The 19,960-nt window shown below is 38.3% G+C and overlaps 1 protein-coding gene across 1 annotated transcript in view; it reads right to left on the reverse strand.

Annotated features, from left to right (window-relative positions):
* Positions 1 to 6,209: 6,209 nt before the first annotated feature.
* HCFC2 (host cell factor C2) overlaps positions 6,210 to 19,960 on the reverse strand; it is a 34,072-nt gene continuing 20,321 nt past the window's right edge. The window contains exons 11-15 of the mRNA XM_029955427.1: positions 15,400 to 15,694; positions 14,767 to 14,840; positions 12,669 to 12,806; positions 10,474 to 10,659; positions 6,210 to 9,783 (exon numbers count right to left, since the gene is read on the reverse strand). Coding sequence (XP_029811287.1) covers positions 9,469 to 9,783; positions 10,474 to 10,659; positions 12,669 to 12,806; positions 14,767 to 14,840; positions 15,400 to 15,694 — 1,008 coding nt within the window. The 3' untranslated portion in view covers positions 6,210 to 9,468. The remainder of the gene's footprint in view (positions 9,784 to 10,473; positions 10,660 to 12,668; positions 12,807 to 14,766; positions 14,841 to 15,399; positions 15,695 to 19,960) is intronic.

Here is a 19,960-nt window from a genome sequence, read left to right on the forward strand (position 1 = left end):
CCTGAGCCTAAGTCGGACACTTAACTGACTGAGCCACCAGGTGCCCGGACCAAATGGTTTTAAAGACTCGTTCCAATCTGGAACTCTTCCAGACAACTGAAAAACTCATTTCATGAGACTAGTATACCTAAACTAGTCAATGATGGAGCATCAAAGACGTACTATATGCTAGTTTTACTCATGAATACAGAAGCAAAAATCCTCAACAAAATATTGGCAAATTGAGTCCAGCAACGTATTATAAATTCTAAAACACACACACACACACACACACACACACGCACGCACGCACACACACGCGCGCGCGCACACGCGCGCACGCGCGCACGCATGCACCATGACTAAGTTGCTTTATCCTAGAATTAAAGGTTGGTTCAATAACAAAGTCAACCACCATTACTTAATACATTAACATCAAAAAAACATTCAACCATGTAAATAGATGAGAAAAATACATTCAACAAAATTCAATGTCCGTTCATAATAAAACTATTAGGAAACCAGAAATAAAAAAGAATCTTATTAATTGATAAAGGCCATTTATGGGAAAAAAAAAAAAAGAAGTACCGAACTGAAATGTTGAAAGCATTCCCTTTGAACTGGGATGTTTAAAACAAGGATGTTGGTGGTGATGGAGGAGGGCACTTGAGGGGAGGAGCGCTGGGTGTTGTATGGAAACCAATTTGACAATAAAATATTATTGAAAAAAAAAAAACAAGGATGTTCACTACCAGTTCTTTTCAACATTGTACTACAGGTCATAGCCAGTGCAGAAATTAAAAAAGAAAGTTTTTTAAAGGTAGAAGGATCGTAAAGGAAGAAAATTCTCATGATTTGTTGATAATGATTATATTTAAAAAGTCAAGAGCATCTAGATACATTAGAATAAAAATTTAGCATGGTTGCTGGATCCAAAATCAATACACAGAAACATTATCTATATTAATAACAACCAGTTAGAATAGAAAAAATTTAAAAATTTACCATAGCATTAAAAATATATAAAAATTCATAGGAAGAAATTTAATATAATAAATGACAGATTTCATGGAAAAAAATCATTAAAGTTTATTGAGAGATATTAAAAGAAAACCAAATAAATAGAAACACAGTGTTTTTGGCTAGGAAGACTTATTGCTGAAAAGATATCAATTTTCTCCAGGCTGATCAACAGATTCAATACAATTACAAAAGATAATACACAAACTGAAAGAAGATATATACAACATGTTTAACCAACAAAGGACTGGTACCCAGAATTTATAAAGAAATTATATGAATCAATGAAAAAAAGACACACACCTAATACAAAAATGGGGAAAAGACATGAATAAGTACTTCACATAAGAGGAAACACATTCATATATGATAAAACCCCTCAATTTCATTACTAATCAGGGAAATGCAAATTAAACCCGCAGCAAGACACCATATAATTACCACCCAATTGGCAAATATAAAAGATAGTCAAGACCGAGTGTTTGCGAAGAAACGGAACTATGACACTCAACCATTGCTGGCAGGAACATAAACTGGTACAAACGCTTTCAGAAACCGTTCAGCATGACCAAGCAAAACCTTCTTCTTAGAGCTGTGGTTCTCAAATATTTGGTCTCAGAACCTCTTTGCATCCTTAAAAAATAAGGACCTCAAAGAACTGTGGGTTATATTTATCAATATTTACCAAAGTGAAAATGAAAACAGAGGCACCTTCAAAACAAAAATACACAAGAACACACTTGATTAGCTGTCAGAGTAATGATGTCATCATATCTCAAAAATATGTAAACTCATGAAAAATGACCATGAAAAAGACAAATAATGTTTTAGTAATTTTATGAAAATAATTTTGTCCTCACAGGGCCCCTGAAAGGGTCCTTGGACCATACTTTGAACACAACCGCCCTGGAGCAAATCTTGTCCATGTGCACCAGGGCAGCAGGTACAAGAATTTATTCATTCCTCAAATATTTATTGAGCATCTCCCATGTGCCCCACATCGTTCGAGATATTGAGTGTCTCAACAGACAAGACCAGACAAAACAGACAAAATCCCTGCCCGCACGGAGCTTCCATTGTAATTGGCAGAATGTTCAGAGCAGCACGGTTTGATGTGGAGAAACAATGCAAATCTCCAGGAACAGAAGAACAGATCCACCAGGGGTGGTAGAGCCACATGACGGACTACTACACAGCGCTGAGGACAAATGAAATGCGGTTACATGCATGAACACGGATGGGGATTTCAGAAACGAGGCCTGGAAAAGTCACAGAAAGATATGATGCAGCATGAAGTCATTCACATGAAAGTTCAAAACCAGGTCAATCTAAACAGCATACTAATAGGGATACATCCATAGATGGCAGGACCATAAATAAAAACATGGCAATTATTAACAAAAAAATCCAGAATAATGTTTACCTTAAGTGAAAGGGGGAGAGAAGGAAAAATAGGGAGATTCTGGGTATCTGAGAATGTTCTAGTTCTTATGCTGAAGGTTGAATACATGTGTGATCATTTTATTTATTTCACAAGAAATATTTTAAAAGAAAAAAGATATAAGATTATTTAATACATAATTTCATCAACAAAGAGAGGGAGTATCTCCCTGTATTTCAGCCACTGCTGTGCACTGCAATTCAGCGAATTATTTTAACTGGAAGGGAAGAAGTACCTGATAATAGAGAAAGAGGAATGAGATGTGCTCTTCCTCACAGAAGTTAACCAGTGTCTCGAAGGTTCGGATCCAACGAGATGAGCGTGTTACAGTACTGCTCTGCCGGGTGAATCAGAGCCACCAGTACGATACCAGTAACTGGTCACTTTGGACATAATCTCTTGTGTACAGCAGAAAATAAAGATAAGTGATGCAAATTCCAAAATAAATGAAGACACTGCCTCTTTACTGAATTCTGCTGACTTTCAAAAGTACAAATTCCCTTTGGCACATTCTCCTAATAATGTATCTATTTGTTAAGTAACCCTCAAAATACAGAAAGTGCATGGTAGTTATTGTTTCTCCACATCGATCAATAACAGGTGTCAGGTTGGTCACACAAATGTCATAACAATTATGTAATCATGTCTTTGCCAAGGTCACTGCTGGCAGTGCCATTGTGCAGATTAAATAAGGGATAGTTAAGGTGCAATTTTTCCTGATTTAGGAAAATAGCTATACAATTTCAAAATTTGAAAAAAAAGAAATAAAAAAGATCTTGAAACAGTTGATCCAGCCCCTTTCCCCAAACAAGGCACACTGAAATTATTATCTTGGGTGATGGAGTTGTGCAAGAAGTAGACCAGGCCTAGCAGCAAAAGGCCTGCAACCCATCCCCAGGAAATGGGGAAGTCCAAAGTGTATTCTCCAGGTCCAATCTCCCCCACTGGGTCTAACACAGGGGCGCCAACTCACCAGAAAGTTCCAGACACTGCTGTAGCTATTTTAAAAATTTCAGCTAGCTACAAGACCTAAAATCTTGCCCTTATTTAAACTGGAAGGGACACCGCCACCAGGGGGCGCTACACGGCAGGTAGTGGCAGGGTGACCCTGTAAAGGTGGGGCGGCCTGAGCTACGGGTCCTGCCACTCCGCCATCTTGCACGCCCCAGTGGTAGGATGACTTTCTAGCCTTCGGAAAGTCGGACCTGCAGAACTCTGCCCGAGGACCTCTTACACGCTATGCTGCCTAAGTGTCACACCCACACCCGTGTTATGCGGGAGGATCATTATCCTACCGACAGCTTTTTCCTCCCTCCCCACTAAGAAAAAGAGAAATTAGGAGGGAACCTTTCTCAAGTTCTTAAGGAAGTTCCACTCTATCTCCCCAGATACAAGGGTCATAGCTGGACATTTAGTGGACCATGGTTAACTCGTGGACAGAGTTGTTTCATGTTCAAAAACAAATACCAGTCCTACCTTTTCTTTTTAATCTACAAATGTTCAGACACAGGTTCTCCTGTGACTTCCTAGTTCTCCTTTAGCTTCTTGTCCCTGGGTGGTAAGGACACCAGGAAGGGGGAGGTGGGTTAGAAGGGGGCCGTTTCCTTTTCTGTAACAGCTCTCATAACTGATATAACACGAACTCTTACTTTCCATATTTTTTTGATCTTCAGGTGTAAACACCCTGACATCTCAAAATACTCGGCGAAGACTCTTTGTTGAACCAGCAAAATCAAAACAGGAAATAGAGAATCCTTCTGTTGCCTCCATTGCCTCCTACCTGTGACTTCCTAACCTTCTCACTATCCAGGGCCAAAGGCTTTATAACCCTGTATTCTCAAGACTTCTGAATTTGAGTCACTGCATTACTAGCAGTCAGATTGAGAATGTGAACGACCTTCAAGTACCAGTCCCTTACTCAATTTATCCAAGACACTAAATACACAAAACAAAAGAACGTCACACTGTTTCAGATGACCCCGCTGAAATTATCACTCTCACAAGTGGACACTTTCTTGATTTTAGTTCCTTAGAGGATAGGAAAGAAGCAAATAGATACTAATAAGATCTCAAAATCTATTTTCAACAAGGAGGCTGGTATCCTTGGATCTTATAACCTTTTCTTTCTTCATTCAGTTTATAGAATTGTTTCTCCCCAGAATGTTGTATTTTGTGTTTTTTCAAGTGTGATTAAAAAAAGAGGAAAGGAAAGGGAAGGGAAGGGGAAGGGGAAGGGGAAGGGGAAAGAAGAGGGGGAGGGGGAGGGGGAGGGGGAAAGGGGAGGTGAAGGGAAGGGAAGGGATGAGAGGGGAAGGGAGGGGAAGGAAGGGATGGGAGGGGAAGGGAGGGAAAGGAAAGGAAAGGAAAGGAAAGGGGATGGGGAAGGGGAGGGGGAGGGAAAAGAAATCTTGCGTTACAGAAACAGTTCCTTGCGTTACAGGAATCCCAGCTCTATCTGGGAAGCTGGAAGGAGGTTGTGCCAATGTCACGCTGTCTAGTGGTGGAAGAACCCTTTGTCCTGTAAGCGTGGAGGTGGCAGCAGCGGCCTGACATGATATGTATTAATGCTGGTGTTCCATGTCTTCCAGCAGTCCCAGAACTTAGTATCAAATAGGTAGGGAGTTTTTTCTCATATTAAACAAGAGTCCCTGGCTTTCCTATAAGGAGATAGTTTGAAAATATTTTTAGCTCATTTTCCAGATCATCCAATGTTCAAAATCATAATCCAGCAATACCCACCAATCTCACTAAATGCTCAGATCAAAGACTTCTGCTGGAGGCCTATACATGCCTATGTTTAACCCCTTTTAGCCCAGTATATATGTGACACATTCTTTATCCCAGAACTCCTAGGAACCAAAGTAAGAGCTAAAATCTCTTTCCTATGAAAGCCTGCCTCCCACTGTGACCCCAATTTGAGAGAGGGGGGTGAGAATATGGAGAGATGTAAAGGTGACAATTTTCCTTAATCACGTTAACACGCATTTAAGTGCCAGCTAAAAGGCTGATATGTAAGACATATAAAGGCCCAGTCTCTGCCTCAAAGACCTACCGTCTGGCAGAGGGAGAGGACAATGCTAACAAGTAAGGACATGATGTTTTTAGGCAGCTGTGACAGAAGATTTGACAAAGGACAGCGGGGGCACAAGACCAAGGGGTCAAATCTACCTGGAAATGGAGCACGTCAGGAAATGCTTCATCCTGAAATCTTGAAAAAGGACCTGAGTCTTGAAAAAAAGAATGGAGGCAGGTATGAGTAGAAAAGGGGACCAGAGACAGGAGGAGTGACGGAAAGGGAGAGCAAGCAGTATCACAGAAACCAAGAAAATGTCCAAGGGCCCAGGGAATGGTTGAGTTACAAATGACAAGAGTCATCACTGGACTTGGGGAATGAGAAGTTATCCCTGACCTCTGCTAGAGCCATTTTGATGGAAGAAGTCTGGCTGCTGTGAGTTAAAATGGGTGAAAAGTAAAAAGACAAAAAATTAATTAATTAATTAGAGGACAAAAGAGATGACAACAGTTTAGATCTGTCTCCTGGAGCCGTGACCCTTTTTACTTACTAGCTCAGCCACAGTAAGGGTTAGACATTTTCTATGAGAAAATGACTCCCAAACACAAGCCACTAACTTAAAAACAAAGTTTTTGGATACAGTCTATTCTTTCTGAGACTGCCTGTGTTATTTTAAGTGAATGATATAAAATCAACATTTTACAGGTTTACTCGGCCATCCATCACTTAATAGTTCAAAACAAATAACGCCTGTAATTGGTTATAATAGAAAAGGTGCTTTATTTTACATATCACTGGTACATAACATATAAAACTGCCTAAAATCAGTCTTGGGAAATGTAACTGTCAGTTTATACTTTATGCAGTCAAAGACCAAGTCTATTTTGCAACCTATTTCATTCACGGGTAGATTACTATGATAGCTTTCAACACGAATTATCTCTTCAGAGCCAATGTTACAAGTGATCTTGATGCTACAAGTGCTGCAATTTTTTAAGATAAAAATACCTTCAGTTATACAGTTATAATAGACCAGATCTCTAACCAGAACAGTTCTTTGCTAGGCTACCAGTCTTTGAAATAATACACCAACAGTTTGATCTGCTTGGAGATGATTATGTTTATGTAATTGGGTTACAGGGCACAGGGTCTTCATACATGCAGTCAGATTTTTTTTTATGCAGATAACAGTGACTTTATAATACCCTATTTCTAGTTAAACTGTCAAAACAGTTTGCTAAACTAAAACGAAGCCAATACAATATTTTAGAAAACATAATTCAAAGAGCATGCAACATCAAAATCTTTTTACTACACATGTGAACGAAAGTTGTAGAGCCCAGGGAGAGGACTGTGGCACAAAGGCTTGTACATCTGAACTGCTTGTTCAGCAAGGAGGAGTAAAGAAAGTCCTTTAATGCAGTGTAAACCCTCAGCGAAAGCTATCTGCATGATCTAGCCCACTGCTACTCAAAGGGATCTTCACTTAGAAAATGTGCAAATCATAGGGAGCTAGATGCACTTCTCTTGTTATTTACCGGAGTACATTCTATTCATGAACACACAGCTCCAAGATCTGTTATTAATTATTAATGTCAAGCCACAAAGATCACTCGACGGCATCTTTCAGTCACTGACAAATGTGACCACTGCTTAATGCACAAAAGCCAAAACAAAACAAAATGCAACACAACAAAACAAAAAAACAGTACAGAATCTGGACTAATTCTCAAAGTAAAACCATTGGTTATTTTCACAAATCCCTTGGTATAGAAAAGACTGCCTCTCTCTCTAGAAAATAAGATATATGTTAGAACCACAGGTTCATGGCACAATAGAGGCATATGAGCAACGTAAAGTAAAGTAAACCAAATACTAAATAGTTATAAATGTGCACACTCAAACAAATATTCTATTTGCTTAAAGTCAACTTTGCCCTTGTCATTAAGAGAAGTGCTTCAAGATGCTAATTGTTAATTAATACAGAGAATTAAGGAGTTAAAAGCAAGACCTTTTTCTAATAAAGCAGATGGATCATTAAAATAATTGGACTTGAAACATATACTTACTATACCTTTTCATTCTTACTCTTTTTATAACTAAACACACATATATACACAAAAATCCTAGCATTTAATATGTGCAAAATTGCTTACCATTTATTTTAACTTTGGTTTAAGTATTTGTTTTAGCCTATACCAGACATATCATGGAAGCTATACAAATGATTACAAACATAACAATGAGGTAAGTTAAAATTCTACTAGTGCAAAAAGCAAGCATATGCTAAAAGCAAAGCATATGAATTTAACAAATGCAGAATGAAGCTCTCACCAACGGCGGTGCTGAGACAGCAGACCAGAGAAGCTCCTTGTAAACATTTGTTGTGAAAATACACATGTAAAGATTAAGGAATCATACAGACACACACAAAAAAAGGTATTCTAATAACACCGGAGTAGTGCATTTATTTTACCTTTAGAGTATGGAAATCACTCGTTACGTGTCTAACAGCTTGCATATTTTCTTCAAGAGAGACTTAATTAGTGAGACACATTAATTACAAATACTGTAGTATAAAAATCCCAGTTCTTTACAAAAATTATATATTAAAATATTCTATACACTTTAAATTAGTAACTGGAACATACATATATATCAATCCTGCACAATTAAATCCATCGTGGCCGGGACTGTTTTACGTGGAGCCCGAGGACACAGCTCCTCAGCCCGCCCGGCCTGGCATAAGGTCGCGTGGTAAAAAACACAGGCCTGGCCCCGGCGGCTGTAGTCTGCGCCGTCTTTCCCGCAGTTACACTGCTCTGCATATTCATTCCAGGTCTGAAATCCCAGCGGAACCGGGAGAGTCCTAGAAGGTTCCGAGCAAGCACCCCGGAGCAGAGGGCCCTCACCGCCTGTCGCATCCACAAGGTCGCAGTGGGGCCTGGGGGAGCTGCCTAATGCTTATTTCTCAGTTGTAAAAAAGTTTATACAATTTTGAGGTAAAAACAATGCAAAAATAAAACATTTAGAGCATTTACAAAAATCTTACAAATGTTTAAAACACTATTTCAAAACTTGTGTCCTGTTAAGGTGCTTCTTTCTTTCTGTAATAAGGAGGGCATGTACTTCAATTCTGAATTTTAACTTCCACACGTTTTAGTTTCAGCAAAAACAAAGTTGGAGCCATTAAGACACTTGTTAAAATGTTCACAGATATACTTTGCTTTTGATGAAAAGACAGCATTTTAGTGCTGAAAGAAACTTCATATGTAAATTGTTTTAACTCCCTCTTGTATTAATGAGGAAATCAAGGACCAGGTAGGTTCAGTGCTTTGGCCAAAAATATAGTCCAGTATATCAGCCAGGTATGAATCAAGAAAACCCATTATTCTTTTTGTATTTTGCTATGATTCTTGGAAAATAATGAAAACTCAAAACCAGAGTTTATAAACTCGCCTCTTTCTTTCTTTTTTGATTTCTTAAGCTCTGTGCTAACTGAAGGTAAACAAAATAAAAACGAATCAAACAGCGGCTCCTAATGTTAGTATCACAAATATTACCCCGTAGGAGACGGCTGTTGGAGAGCCGCTGCTGAGGGGGGCGCTCAAGGACAGGGCCTCTGCGGCCGAGAGAGCGTCCGCTCAGCCGGCACAGCGCACGACGGCCAGGCACTAGAATCGTCTCAGTAACTCTAGGGTGACTGAGGCATGTGGCCTTTAGAAAAGACACTGGGGTAATAAAGCCTTCTAGCTTTTAACTTGATTTTACTACTTTCTTTCATCAAAGAGTAGTTATATAACTGTAAGGACAAATCCATACACTAATTTTCAGAGAGTCTTTGCTTCTTTTCTATTTTTATTTGGGTCTAAAATTGAGCAAATACATTTTAAGAACAATTTACAAACTCAAACTCATACGTACTAGAAATACAGAGAATACTCTTTTAAATGACAAATTTCATAACCAGTTACTAATAAATAATTATCACAACAACTTCAGTAAAAAAACAAAATCAATTTAAAGGTGCTTTTTTATTGTTACCTTGAAGCCATCGAACTTGTGTCGCTGGTCCATATCCCTTCTCATTCTTTGCTGATATCCTGAACACAATGGCAGGCCTGGACGTATAATCGATGTGTGCATTTGCAAGTTGCCCGGCAGTTACTATACATGATGTCTTAAGACCACAATAAATCCTCATAAACACAAGCTGACTTGGATTATCTTGTATTTGTGCTGTGCGGATAGCCAAGTAGGCTGAATATTCCAAAATATTTCCAGAAGGTGAAGTTGGAGGTTCCCAGGAAAGGTGGATACCCTCAACATTCTTGAAGAGAGAAGAAAAAAACAAAAACAAAAACAGGTAAAGGTTCTGAAGTTTTCTCTAATATCACTTATAATGTCGAGTCTATCTTTAGAACACAAAATACTGTTTTTTGTTAAAGTGACTGAATTAGATACTAGAACTTTTATTACCGTTTTTTTTTAAACTTACCTTAATTGGATTTACAACGTTTAATTCATTGCCCACTTTTCAGTAGCAGAACTAGGCTTAAATGTCTGCCTATACCATCCCAAGAAAGGGATTTTTCTTACCTGAAAGCAGATCTTTTCTTCTCTAAAGAGGGGCAGGACCTTAGGATAAAATATAATTCAATTTCATGTGTTCTATTAAAATTCTCCAGCACAAACTTTTTGGTTCCATACAACAAGAACAAAGTTAATATTAAGAAGCATACCAGGTTTCTCTGACTTTCTATAATTTGGATGCTGTAATTCTGCTTGAAATTTGGTCCTTAAAATTATGAGTTATTAGCAAACAACATTTTTTAAACTTTTAATCCACCCCATTTATTTATTTATTTTTGTAATTGAAGTACTGCTGACACACAATGTCACATTAGTCTTTAGAGGCCCCTCTTAGATACCTTTCATTTCATCGGTTACTGACAAGAATCTCTAAACTGATGTATAACCTTTCAATAAGTAAGTCACCAGCCTTGACCGGACAGCTCACCTTTGAAATTCTGACTGCAGAAGGAGCTCCAGGAAAACCAGGAATACAAGTTTTAAATTCACTGATTTTGCTGAAAGGGCCTATTCCACAGCCATTGATGGCTGCCACCCTGAATCTGTATCCTGTGCCTGGAACAAGGTCTTGTTTCTTAAGTAAACTGTAGTCGGGTGCGTCCGCATTTCCTATCTAAAATGTAATACATGCAAAAGTCAAAGAAAAAGTGCAATTAGTTATTTTTTTATTAAAAAAGAAAACTTTCAAAAAAATGAATTATGTTTTAAGGTTCTAGTTCGCATTTATTTATTTCTCTCTGCCACACATGGAATAAACCCTCTAATACAAAAGCACCTAAGCTCATAAATTGGCGATTCTTATCCAGAGGAAAAGGGCTCGTTCTGGTTAAAAACCGCTGATTATAAAAAGAAATTTAAGCATATTCTGCACATGAAGAATGTAAAGGTAGAAGAAAATTGACAGTCACTATAAGCAAAGAAACAACCATCCATATACACTTAGAATAGAAATATCAGAAGGCTTCCTCTCGAACAGTCTAGCCAGGACAATGCCGCACGGGGGCAGGCACGCAAGCCGGGCAGAAACGCAGTAGCTGGCATGTGTTAGGGAGCGTTTTAAAAATTAATGTTCAGCAAATGCTGAACAAATGTTAAATAATTGGATTGCACGCTCTGGGTAGAAAGATCTTAACATTCCTAACTTTCAAATAAATAATTTTTCTGTATTTTCCCTGACTCTCACTGCACCACTGTGAGACAGGTAGTCCTAATGGATCATTCCTTTCTTTTTTTTTAATGTTTTATTTATTTTTGATACAGAGAGAGACAGAGCATGAGAGGGGGAGGGGCAGAGAGAGACGGAGACACAGAACCAGAAGCAGGCTCCAGGCTCTGAGCTAGCTGTCAGCACAGAGCCTGATGCGGGGCTCGAACCCACAAACATGAGAACATGAGATCATGACCTGAGCCGAAGCCGGAGGCTTAACCGACTGAGCCACCCAGGCGCCCCCAATCATTCCCCTTTTTAAGGGTGCTTTATCATTTTTATTTTATCAATGAGGAAGCTGAGTCTCAGGTTAAACCAGTGATTTCTTCAAGGTCACACTGTTGGGTACTGGAACTAATGATTCAAACCCAAGTTTACTGACTCTAGATTTTATGCTCTGCTTTTCTTAAGGGGAAAAACAGGTAATTACTAGGCCATTAGATACTGTTATTTCTTATACATGAAATTAAACTATAGCCAGAAATTTCATTAGGTATAATACCAATAAATTTTTCACCAGGATTTCTATTTTTGTCAACAATTGGAAAAATATAAGTGATATATTCTCCATTTGTGCAGATCTTTGGGAGAGTCAAACTAAGTATCTATTTCCTTGGCAATTCATTTTCTGCAATTCCCCATTCCAAAAAATAATTAGTTCAGCGTGCTTTGAAGCTGTTATCTATTTGATAATTCTTAGAGGGTTAACGTCTCATTAAAGTATATGAGTTCCACTATAAGGGGTTTCAGAATCAAGAGAAAATTAGATTGTATTCAATAACCTACAGGGGCTGTTTAATTTTTTAAATTGTGAAATCAGGAATTTAAAAGTTCGCAGTAAGAAAAAATGTTCCATTCTCTAAACACACCAGGTAACAAAATTAGAGCTATTTAAAAGAAATCCTTACCTGTACTGGCCAGACCATATTAATTATGACTCGAAGTCCAACCCACTGATTGTTTACAATTTTTTAAGTGACATGTTTATGACACAGGCCACAAAAAGAGCCTTATAAAAGAATACGAGATAAGAAGGCATATACAGCTCTTAATTATACATTGTGAACAGATCCCAATTTCACCCATTCAAAGTGACTTCAATCAGGGTTATAAAAAAAAGACCTGGTTTGTGAAACTTACAACTCACAATGTAGAAAACAGATCAATAGCTACCTTTGAAGGGCGCCTGGGTGGCTCAGTTGGTTAAGCATCTGACTTGGGCTCAGGTCATGATCATACAGTTCATGGGTTCGAGCCCTGCATCAAGCTCTGTGCTAACAATTCAGAGCCTGGAGCCTGTCTTCTGATTCTGTGTCTCCCTCTCTCTCTGACCCTTAGGGAAGGTTCACACTGTCTCTGTCTCTCTCTCTCAAAAATAAATACAACATTAAAAAATATATTTAAAAAATAGTTACCTTTGAGATGCTTTGCTTCCCTTTTGGCAGCAAATAAAACTGGCTCACCAAAGCTGTATTATTTTTAAAAATTCCTACATCACACCATTGTCGTTCTCCAGCTTTCACTGTGGCCACTGGATTCGAAGGAGTCTCTTTCTAATTTTAGAGAAAGAAAAATTTATCAAGGCTCTTATTGAGCACATAAGAAACGTCAAGATTTAATAAATCCATGCAGTGATCTACAAGTAGGTACACGGGTAAACACCACAACATTAATAGCTCATAAGTAAATAAACTCTTAACAGATTAGGTCACTTGGCAGTGAGACAGGGATGCCAATTCAAACACGGGCAGTGACAGGCACTCTCCCAGTCAGTAGCTCTGGACTATGGACCAGCTGGAGTTAGCATGCTTTCTGATCAGTGAGATGTTAAAATGCCAGCTGTTTTATAGAACAGTGTCATTTTGGAGACTCTCTCAGAAAATGTAATCCCTTTAGTGTGACATTACACCTTGCTCCAAAAGGAGCAAGAAGAAAAAATTCATTCCAAGCTGGCTTATTTCTAGATTCAAAAACAACTAGCAGAAATTCAGTGATCTTTGCACTTGAAATACCTGTGATTCTCCAAACCTAAAAGGAGAAAAAATGTTCAAAACTAAAATGCAATTTGCATATACTTTTTTGCATATACTAAATAGGAGCAGATTAAACAGTTTTACGTTTTTTACCTTGCTTGAAAACAAATACACTTCCTCTACCTTAAGCTACTTTTAGTGAGAGTGAATTATATTTATCCCTGGAACTAACCTTTTGAAGCCATCGTCTTTATAAATGAGACACTGTTTACAGAAGCTCAAGACAAATGTACACTTCAGTTATTTATTTCTGTCTTAAATATGTAACAGCAGCAGTACATGCTTATAATTCACATTATTTGTTATTTAGGCTATCACACATGACAAAGTGAGCTGACTAGAAAAGTGTTCAAGGCTTAAAGAAGAAGGAATAGATTTAAACTTATTTTTGTTTTTAAAGTTGTAAAAACTCTCTTCAACAACTTTTATAAAACTGGCTCCAACTGAAATAAAAACCATTATCTCTGATGTGCTGCAAGACAGATTTAAGAGAAAAAAGTTCCCTTTGATAATTTTTCCTGAGAAGAGTCTAAGAACTCTAGGGCTTAAGGTAATATTCTGGAAAGGTGAAAGCTGATGACGATAAATGTATGATCAAAATCCATACAATCATGATTGAAAGGAAACTAAAACTATAGATAATTCTTGAAGATTCTAAGAGGTAAATACTAGGTCAAATAAAAAACTCTTGCTCATAGCAATAAAGTTGAAATGACTCAGAATTTCAAAATAAGTTAAAAGGTATATACACACACATGCACACGCACACACACACACACACACACACACACACATGTATTACCCTTAGATTTATCTAATGGAGACAACTGTGTGTATTTGTGAGGCACATTCCTAGCATTTTAAGTTTGGTGCCATGCAGACCAATTCTGGCCCTTCATAAAACGACCCAATGTCGGAGATTATTGGGCTACCCTTAGGTATGTCTAACCCAATACTGCAATATTCTGCTCTTCTCCTAATAAGCAGCTAATGATAGAGCCATTCAAGTTTTCTATTTTATATCATGTCCTTTTACTCTTAAACCACTAATGTAATTTACATACATGTTTGTACACACACATATTTCTGATTATGAAAGTAACACATTTCACTATTCAAAAATATTGAAGGCCCAGAGAAGAAAATAAAAATTATCAATGGCTGCACAACCTAGAGAAAGTCACCTAGCATTGGAGTGTGGATGTGTATAGATTCACAGGAGGGTAGGAATGTATCTATTGTGTGTATCTTTTAATAAAACTAGGGCCACAGAATATACATATTGTTTTTTATGCAGCTTTTTTCACCTAACAGTATGCTGTAAACATTTTCCTATTCAAGCCTTCATTTCTCAATCTACATCAAGTCATTACTAGAGGATACTCAAGAATCTTCTCAGAAATTTACACTGAAGTTGTTCAGCATTTAAAGCATAGTTGGTCACCTGTAAACACAAGTCCTCTTCAGGTCACGTACTTACAGAAAACGACACCGCTGTGGCCTGCGCCTCCACACGGCTGATCTTAGATGCGGGCAGGGCACACGTATCATCAACTAAAAAACCAAACAATTCATCATGTAAGATTTACGCGATCACTTAGCAGACACATTAAAATATAATTTATAAACATACAAAGAAATAGCCAGAGGGAGAAAAAGCACAATAATTAGAAATATGGACCCTCTAACTCAAACTCATTCACAATATTTAGTTTTCAAGAGTTTGATGGCTAGCTAGAACTTCAGAGAATGTTTACCAAAGATGGAACACAATTCCTATAGCAAAAGAATAAAATGAGAATTTACAAAATCAGAAATCATCAAGCTGGTGGAATTGTTATTCCATAGTCTAAATCTTTTTTATGGAAAAAAAATTTTGCTGAATATATTCATGGTAGGAAAAATCCATTCTCGATGTATTTTGGTGTGTGTTGATTTAAATAGTTTATGGGAGGCGGAAGAGTATATTATATAATAATTTTAATTGAAGTCTTTTGTCTGTTTAGTTACGACTCAATCCAAGATGAAGTGCGATTCCCAGCTAAACAAGCACGTTTGATGAATTTATACACACAAATGGTTCAAAATACAGTATGCGAAACACATTTCAAACCTTCAGATTTGGTACTGAATGTTGTTAGTGAAGTTTCATCTTTAACAACTGCCCCATTTGTACTGGATGACTCAGTTTTAATGGTCTGCTGGGTTACCATAGTTTGTGCGCTGGAAACAGAACTGGATACAGAAGTTTCAGGGATTACTGTTCTTAAGTCCAGGCAACTACTTAGAACACCTATATTTGCTGAAGTATGAGGACCTAAAATTAAAGTGAAAAGACCAGTTATTAACATAACGCCTGCAGTAAGTGTGCTTATTATGGTTCTTGTCACATATCCTTGGTATTTTAAATTTTAAAATCATATATACAAGCACTGCAAATCTCAGGCATATGAATTAACCATTAGGCATAAAATGTTTAGAAAAATAAAGTGGATGATAGGGGCGCCTGGGTGGCTCGGTCAGTTGCACATCTGACTCTTGATTTCAGCTCGGGTCGTGATCTCACAGTTCACTGAAATCAAGCTCCACATCAGGTTCTGTGCTGACAGCATGGAGCCTACTTGAGATTCTCTCTTCCCCTCTCTTTGTCCCTCCCCTGATCTTGCACTATCTCTCAAAATAAACATTTTAGAAAAAACAAAGAAAAGAAAGATAATGTGTATTCTACATAGATAACAGATGTCTGACTTCTCAGGTCCTTCTTCCATTCTAAACCCTGATCCATTGTTCTCGGACTCTCCTAAGTCATAGATCAAATGCCGTGCCTCCCACTTTAGGGAAAAAAACAGAAGTCATCAGGCATGAATGCCATCAATTTTCTGCCTTCTCCTGCCCTCAACTAGAAACACGTTTATGATTGTGCCCATCCCTTCTGTCTTCTCTTCCACTTCAGAGGATAAGTGGACCTCTCTCCAGAGGAAGCAAAATCCATCCTCCTGCGCTCTTGGTTCTAGCCCATATTTTGGGGCATTCTCTCATCAATTATTCCTTTCTCTTCAGAGTTTTCAGATCCTTTTTTCATTAGTGGTTTTTGGCCTTCAGTCCATAAACATTATCAAGTCTCCCATGTAAACAAACACCCATCTTCTGTGACCCCACAAATCTTTTCCATTTGTCATTACCCCTCACTAATTCCCTTCAGAGCAGTCTCTACTTCCTTGACTTCCTCAGATTTGATATCTACCCTTCTACTCTAACGGAATGGCTCTGGCAAACATCAATGATTTCTAAGGGATGCCTTTTCAATTTCCATTTATGTGACCTTTCTGCAATATAAACAATACTGACCACATACTTTTTTTGAAGCTGTTTCTTTCTATGACTTACAATTACTCATTCCACAGTATTTTTTATGTTTGTTTATCCTGAAGGAGAGAGAGAGAGAGAGAGAGAGAACAAGCAGGGCAGGGGCAGAGAGAAAGAAACCTAAGTGCGCTCCATGCCATCAGCACAGAGCCTGAGCAGGGCTCAATCTCACAAACTGTGAAATTATGACGTGAGCAAAGATCAAGAGTTGGATGCTTAACCGACTGAGCCACCCAGGCGCCCCTCATTCCACAATATTGAAGACTTACTATTTACCAGATATCGTGCATGTAGATGGTGAAACAAAGCAGGTATTGTTAATACTTCACGGAGTTTATTTTTAATTTTTTTATGTCTTCATTTAATTTAGAGAGAGGGAGAGACAGAGACAGAGATTGAGTGGGGGAGGAGCAGAGAGAGAGAGAGAGGGAGACACAGAATCTGAAGCAGACTCCAGGCTCTGAGCTGTCAGCACAGAACCAGACGCAGGGCTCGAACCCACAGACCATGAGATCATGACCTGAGCTGAAGTGGGATGCTTAACCAACTGAGCCACCCAGGCACCCCTATACTTCATGAAGTTTTAATCATGTGGTAGAGAGAGACATGTCTACACAAACTGAGATGCCCACTACTGAGAAAAAAATAGGACACAAATCTCTTTCACTCTTTTCTTGACCTTTTAGGAGCCCCCTTTTCAATCTCTGTAGCTGCCTTCTTCTCTTCAGGTGACTTTTTAAATGCATGTGTTCCCAAGACCTCTCTCTTCTTCATTCACATATTTTCCTATGCTTTAACTACCATTCACAAATCATACATCGCTCAAAGACATATATCCTGGGCACTGTGCCAGGTGCTAGGAACTGCACAGAGAACAAGCAGGGCTCATATCTTAGAAACCCTTAACTTCTGAATTTACACTCCAGCCAAAAACTACCACCTAGACTCTACACCTAAGTATCCAATTGCCCATTAAAAATCTTTACCAATATCTTCTTAAAGTGCCTCAAAAACATGAAGTTCAAAGTTGAACTTTTCCCCCAAATCTGTTCTGGCTACCATATTTCATATCTTGATGAAGAGTATCATCATCCATTGAATGTCCAAGCCAAAAAACTGGGAGTCATGATAATCTCATTTTTATTTCTCATATCCAACCCATTTCCAAAGCTAGTAATAGACACTAGTTTCTAAAAGTCTCAGAAGGGATACGTTCTCTCTTCCCCATTCCACCACTGCTTCAGTCTCTGCTTCTCTCTTACAGTCCTAAAAGTACTCTTAAGAAATCTCCCAATCATTTCCTACTCCACTTGTTCTGATGGTGAGGTCAGAGTGTTCTTGCCAAAACAACAATAACAACTAATCATGTCACTCTTCCACTTCTGGAACATACCAGCTACTCCAACCTACAGAGAAAAAGTCCAGTCTCCTCTTGTTCACCTGAGATTGGGTAGCCTTTCATTCACATGTGTGAATGTCAACAATCTGCCAGTGACAGTCACTGTGCAATCACTCAGGTTTTCCCATTTGTCTATTACTCATTTTTTCTAAACTGCCTTACAACTTAGGAGTTAGAGCGCATTAAGTTTCTGAAGTCTCAAAGCTCCTATTTGTTTTCAAGAACATAAACTTCCTTATAAGATATACACAGAAAATCACTATAAGAAAGAAATACAAATTTAGCTCCAGGGCCAGGCTTTTATAATTTTAACCTAATGATTCCATCTGAAAATCAGTAAGACAAAAGTGCTCTCCTTTTGCACAGTTGATGAAATAAGGAAAAATTATAGGAAATGATTTTCATTAAATACTCTTATCTACCACAGACTAATAAAGAATTATGGAAACAAAGGGGCACCTGGGTTGCTCAGTCGATTAAGCATCTGACTTTGGCTCTGGTCATGATCTCATGGTTCACAGGTTTGAACCCCATGTTGGGCTCTTGCTGTCAGCATGGAGCCCGCTTCAGCTCCCCTGTCTCCCTCTCTCTCTGCCCCTCCCTCTCTTGTGCTCGTTTTCTCTCTCTCTCAAAAATAAATGTTAAAAAAAAGAAAAATGGAAGTAAAACTAATATTCATCTTAAGTTTGCATTAATGAAAAGGAATTAGATTTATATCAGCTGTCATGACTTTCTCAAATTAAAAATAAAGTCACGTTTCTTTTCTTTTTTAATTTTAGAGAGAGAATGTGCATAAAGGTGAGGGAGGGGTGCAGAGGGAGAGAGAGAATCCCAAGCAGGCTCCACGCTCAGCCCAGAGCCTGACACAGGGCTTGATCCCACAACCCTGGGATCATGACCTTAGCCAAAATCAAGAGTTGGATGCTCAACCCACTGAGCCACCCAGGCGTTTCTAAAGTCACATGTGTCTATGTAAGGGACATATCAGAATGAGATTTATAAAATAATTATAGACTCTGAAATCAGACGTATCTGAAATGGCATCAGAATATCCAAATGAACTCATTTTAAACATAAGGATCACCAAAGTACAAGCTATCCCATGAATGTAATCAACAGTTCTCATAAATGAACTATCTTTCTGAGGATAATCCAGTTACTTCCTAAACAAATATTTACTAAGTGATACTATTAACGAAGCATGGATCTGGGTGCTGAGAAAATAGAGATGAAGAAGAAAATTCCTGCCCAAAGTAAATAATTTCAGAGTGTTCTAAGTGCTAAGAGAATACGTAATGGGAAAGTGACACTCAATACACTGGCCAGCCTCCAATGTCATATAAGAGCTTGCCTCACTTGAATTCCATAGCTTATCACTAAGCTTTGCTATTCAGGTAAGTGCTTTCTTAGTATCCTGACATCACTCTAACTAGGGCCAATGTGGCTGGTTTATTATTGTTTTGAAAATGGATCAAAAACATTTACTTTTTCAAAGGCTAAAATTATCTATTATAAAAAGCTTTAGTGTTGCTTAAAATGCCATCTTTGAGGCACCTGAGTGGCCCAGTTGATTAAGTGTCTGACTCTTGGTTTTGGCTCAGGTCATGGTCTCATGATCTGTACTTCGAGCCCCATGTTGGGCTCTGCACTGATGGTGTGGAGCCTGGTTGGGATTCCCTCTATCTCAAAATAAACATTTTTTAAAAATGTCATCTTTATGTGGTATATATATACAATGGAGTACTACATGGCAATGAGAAAGAATGAAATCTGGCCATTTGTAGTAAAGTGGATGGACCTCGAGGGTGTCATGCTAAGTGAAATAAGTCAGGCGGAGGACAGATACCATATGTTTGCACTCACAGGTCTAACCAGAGAAACCTAACAGAGGACCATGGGGAAAGGAAGG

Source organism: Suricata suricatta, chromosome 10 (assembly GCF_006229205.1).
Source record: "Suricata suricatta isolate VVHF042 chromosome 10, meerkat_22Aug2017_6uvM2_HiC, whole genome shotgun sequence".
NCBI classification, from domain to species: Eukaryota; Metazoa; Chordata; class Mammalia; order Carnivora; family Herpestidae; genus Suricata; species Suricata suricatta.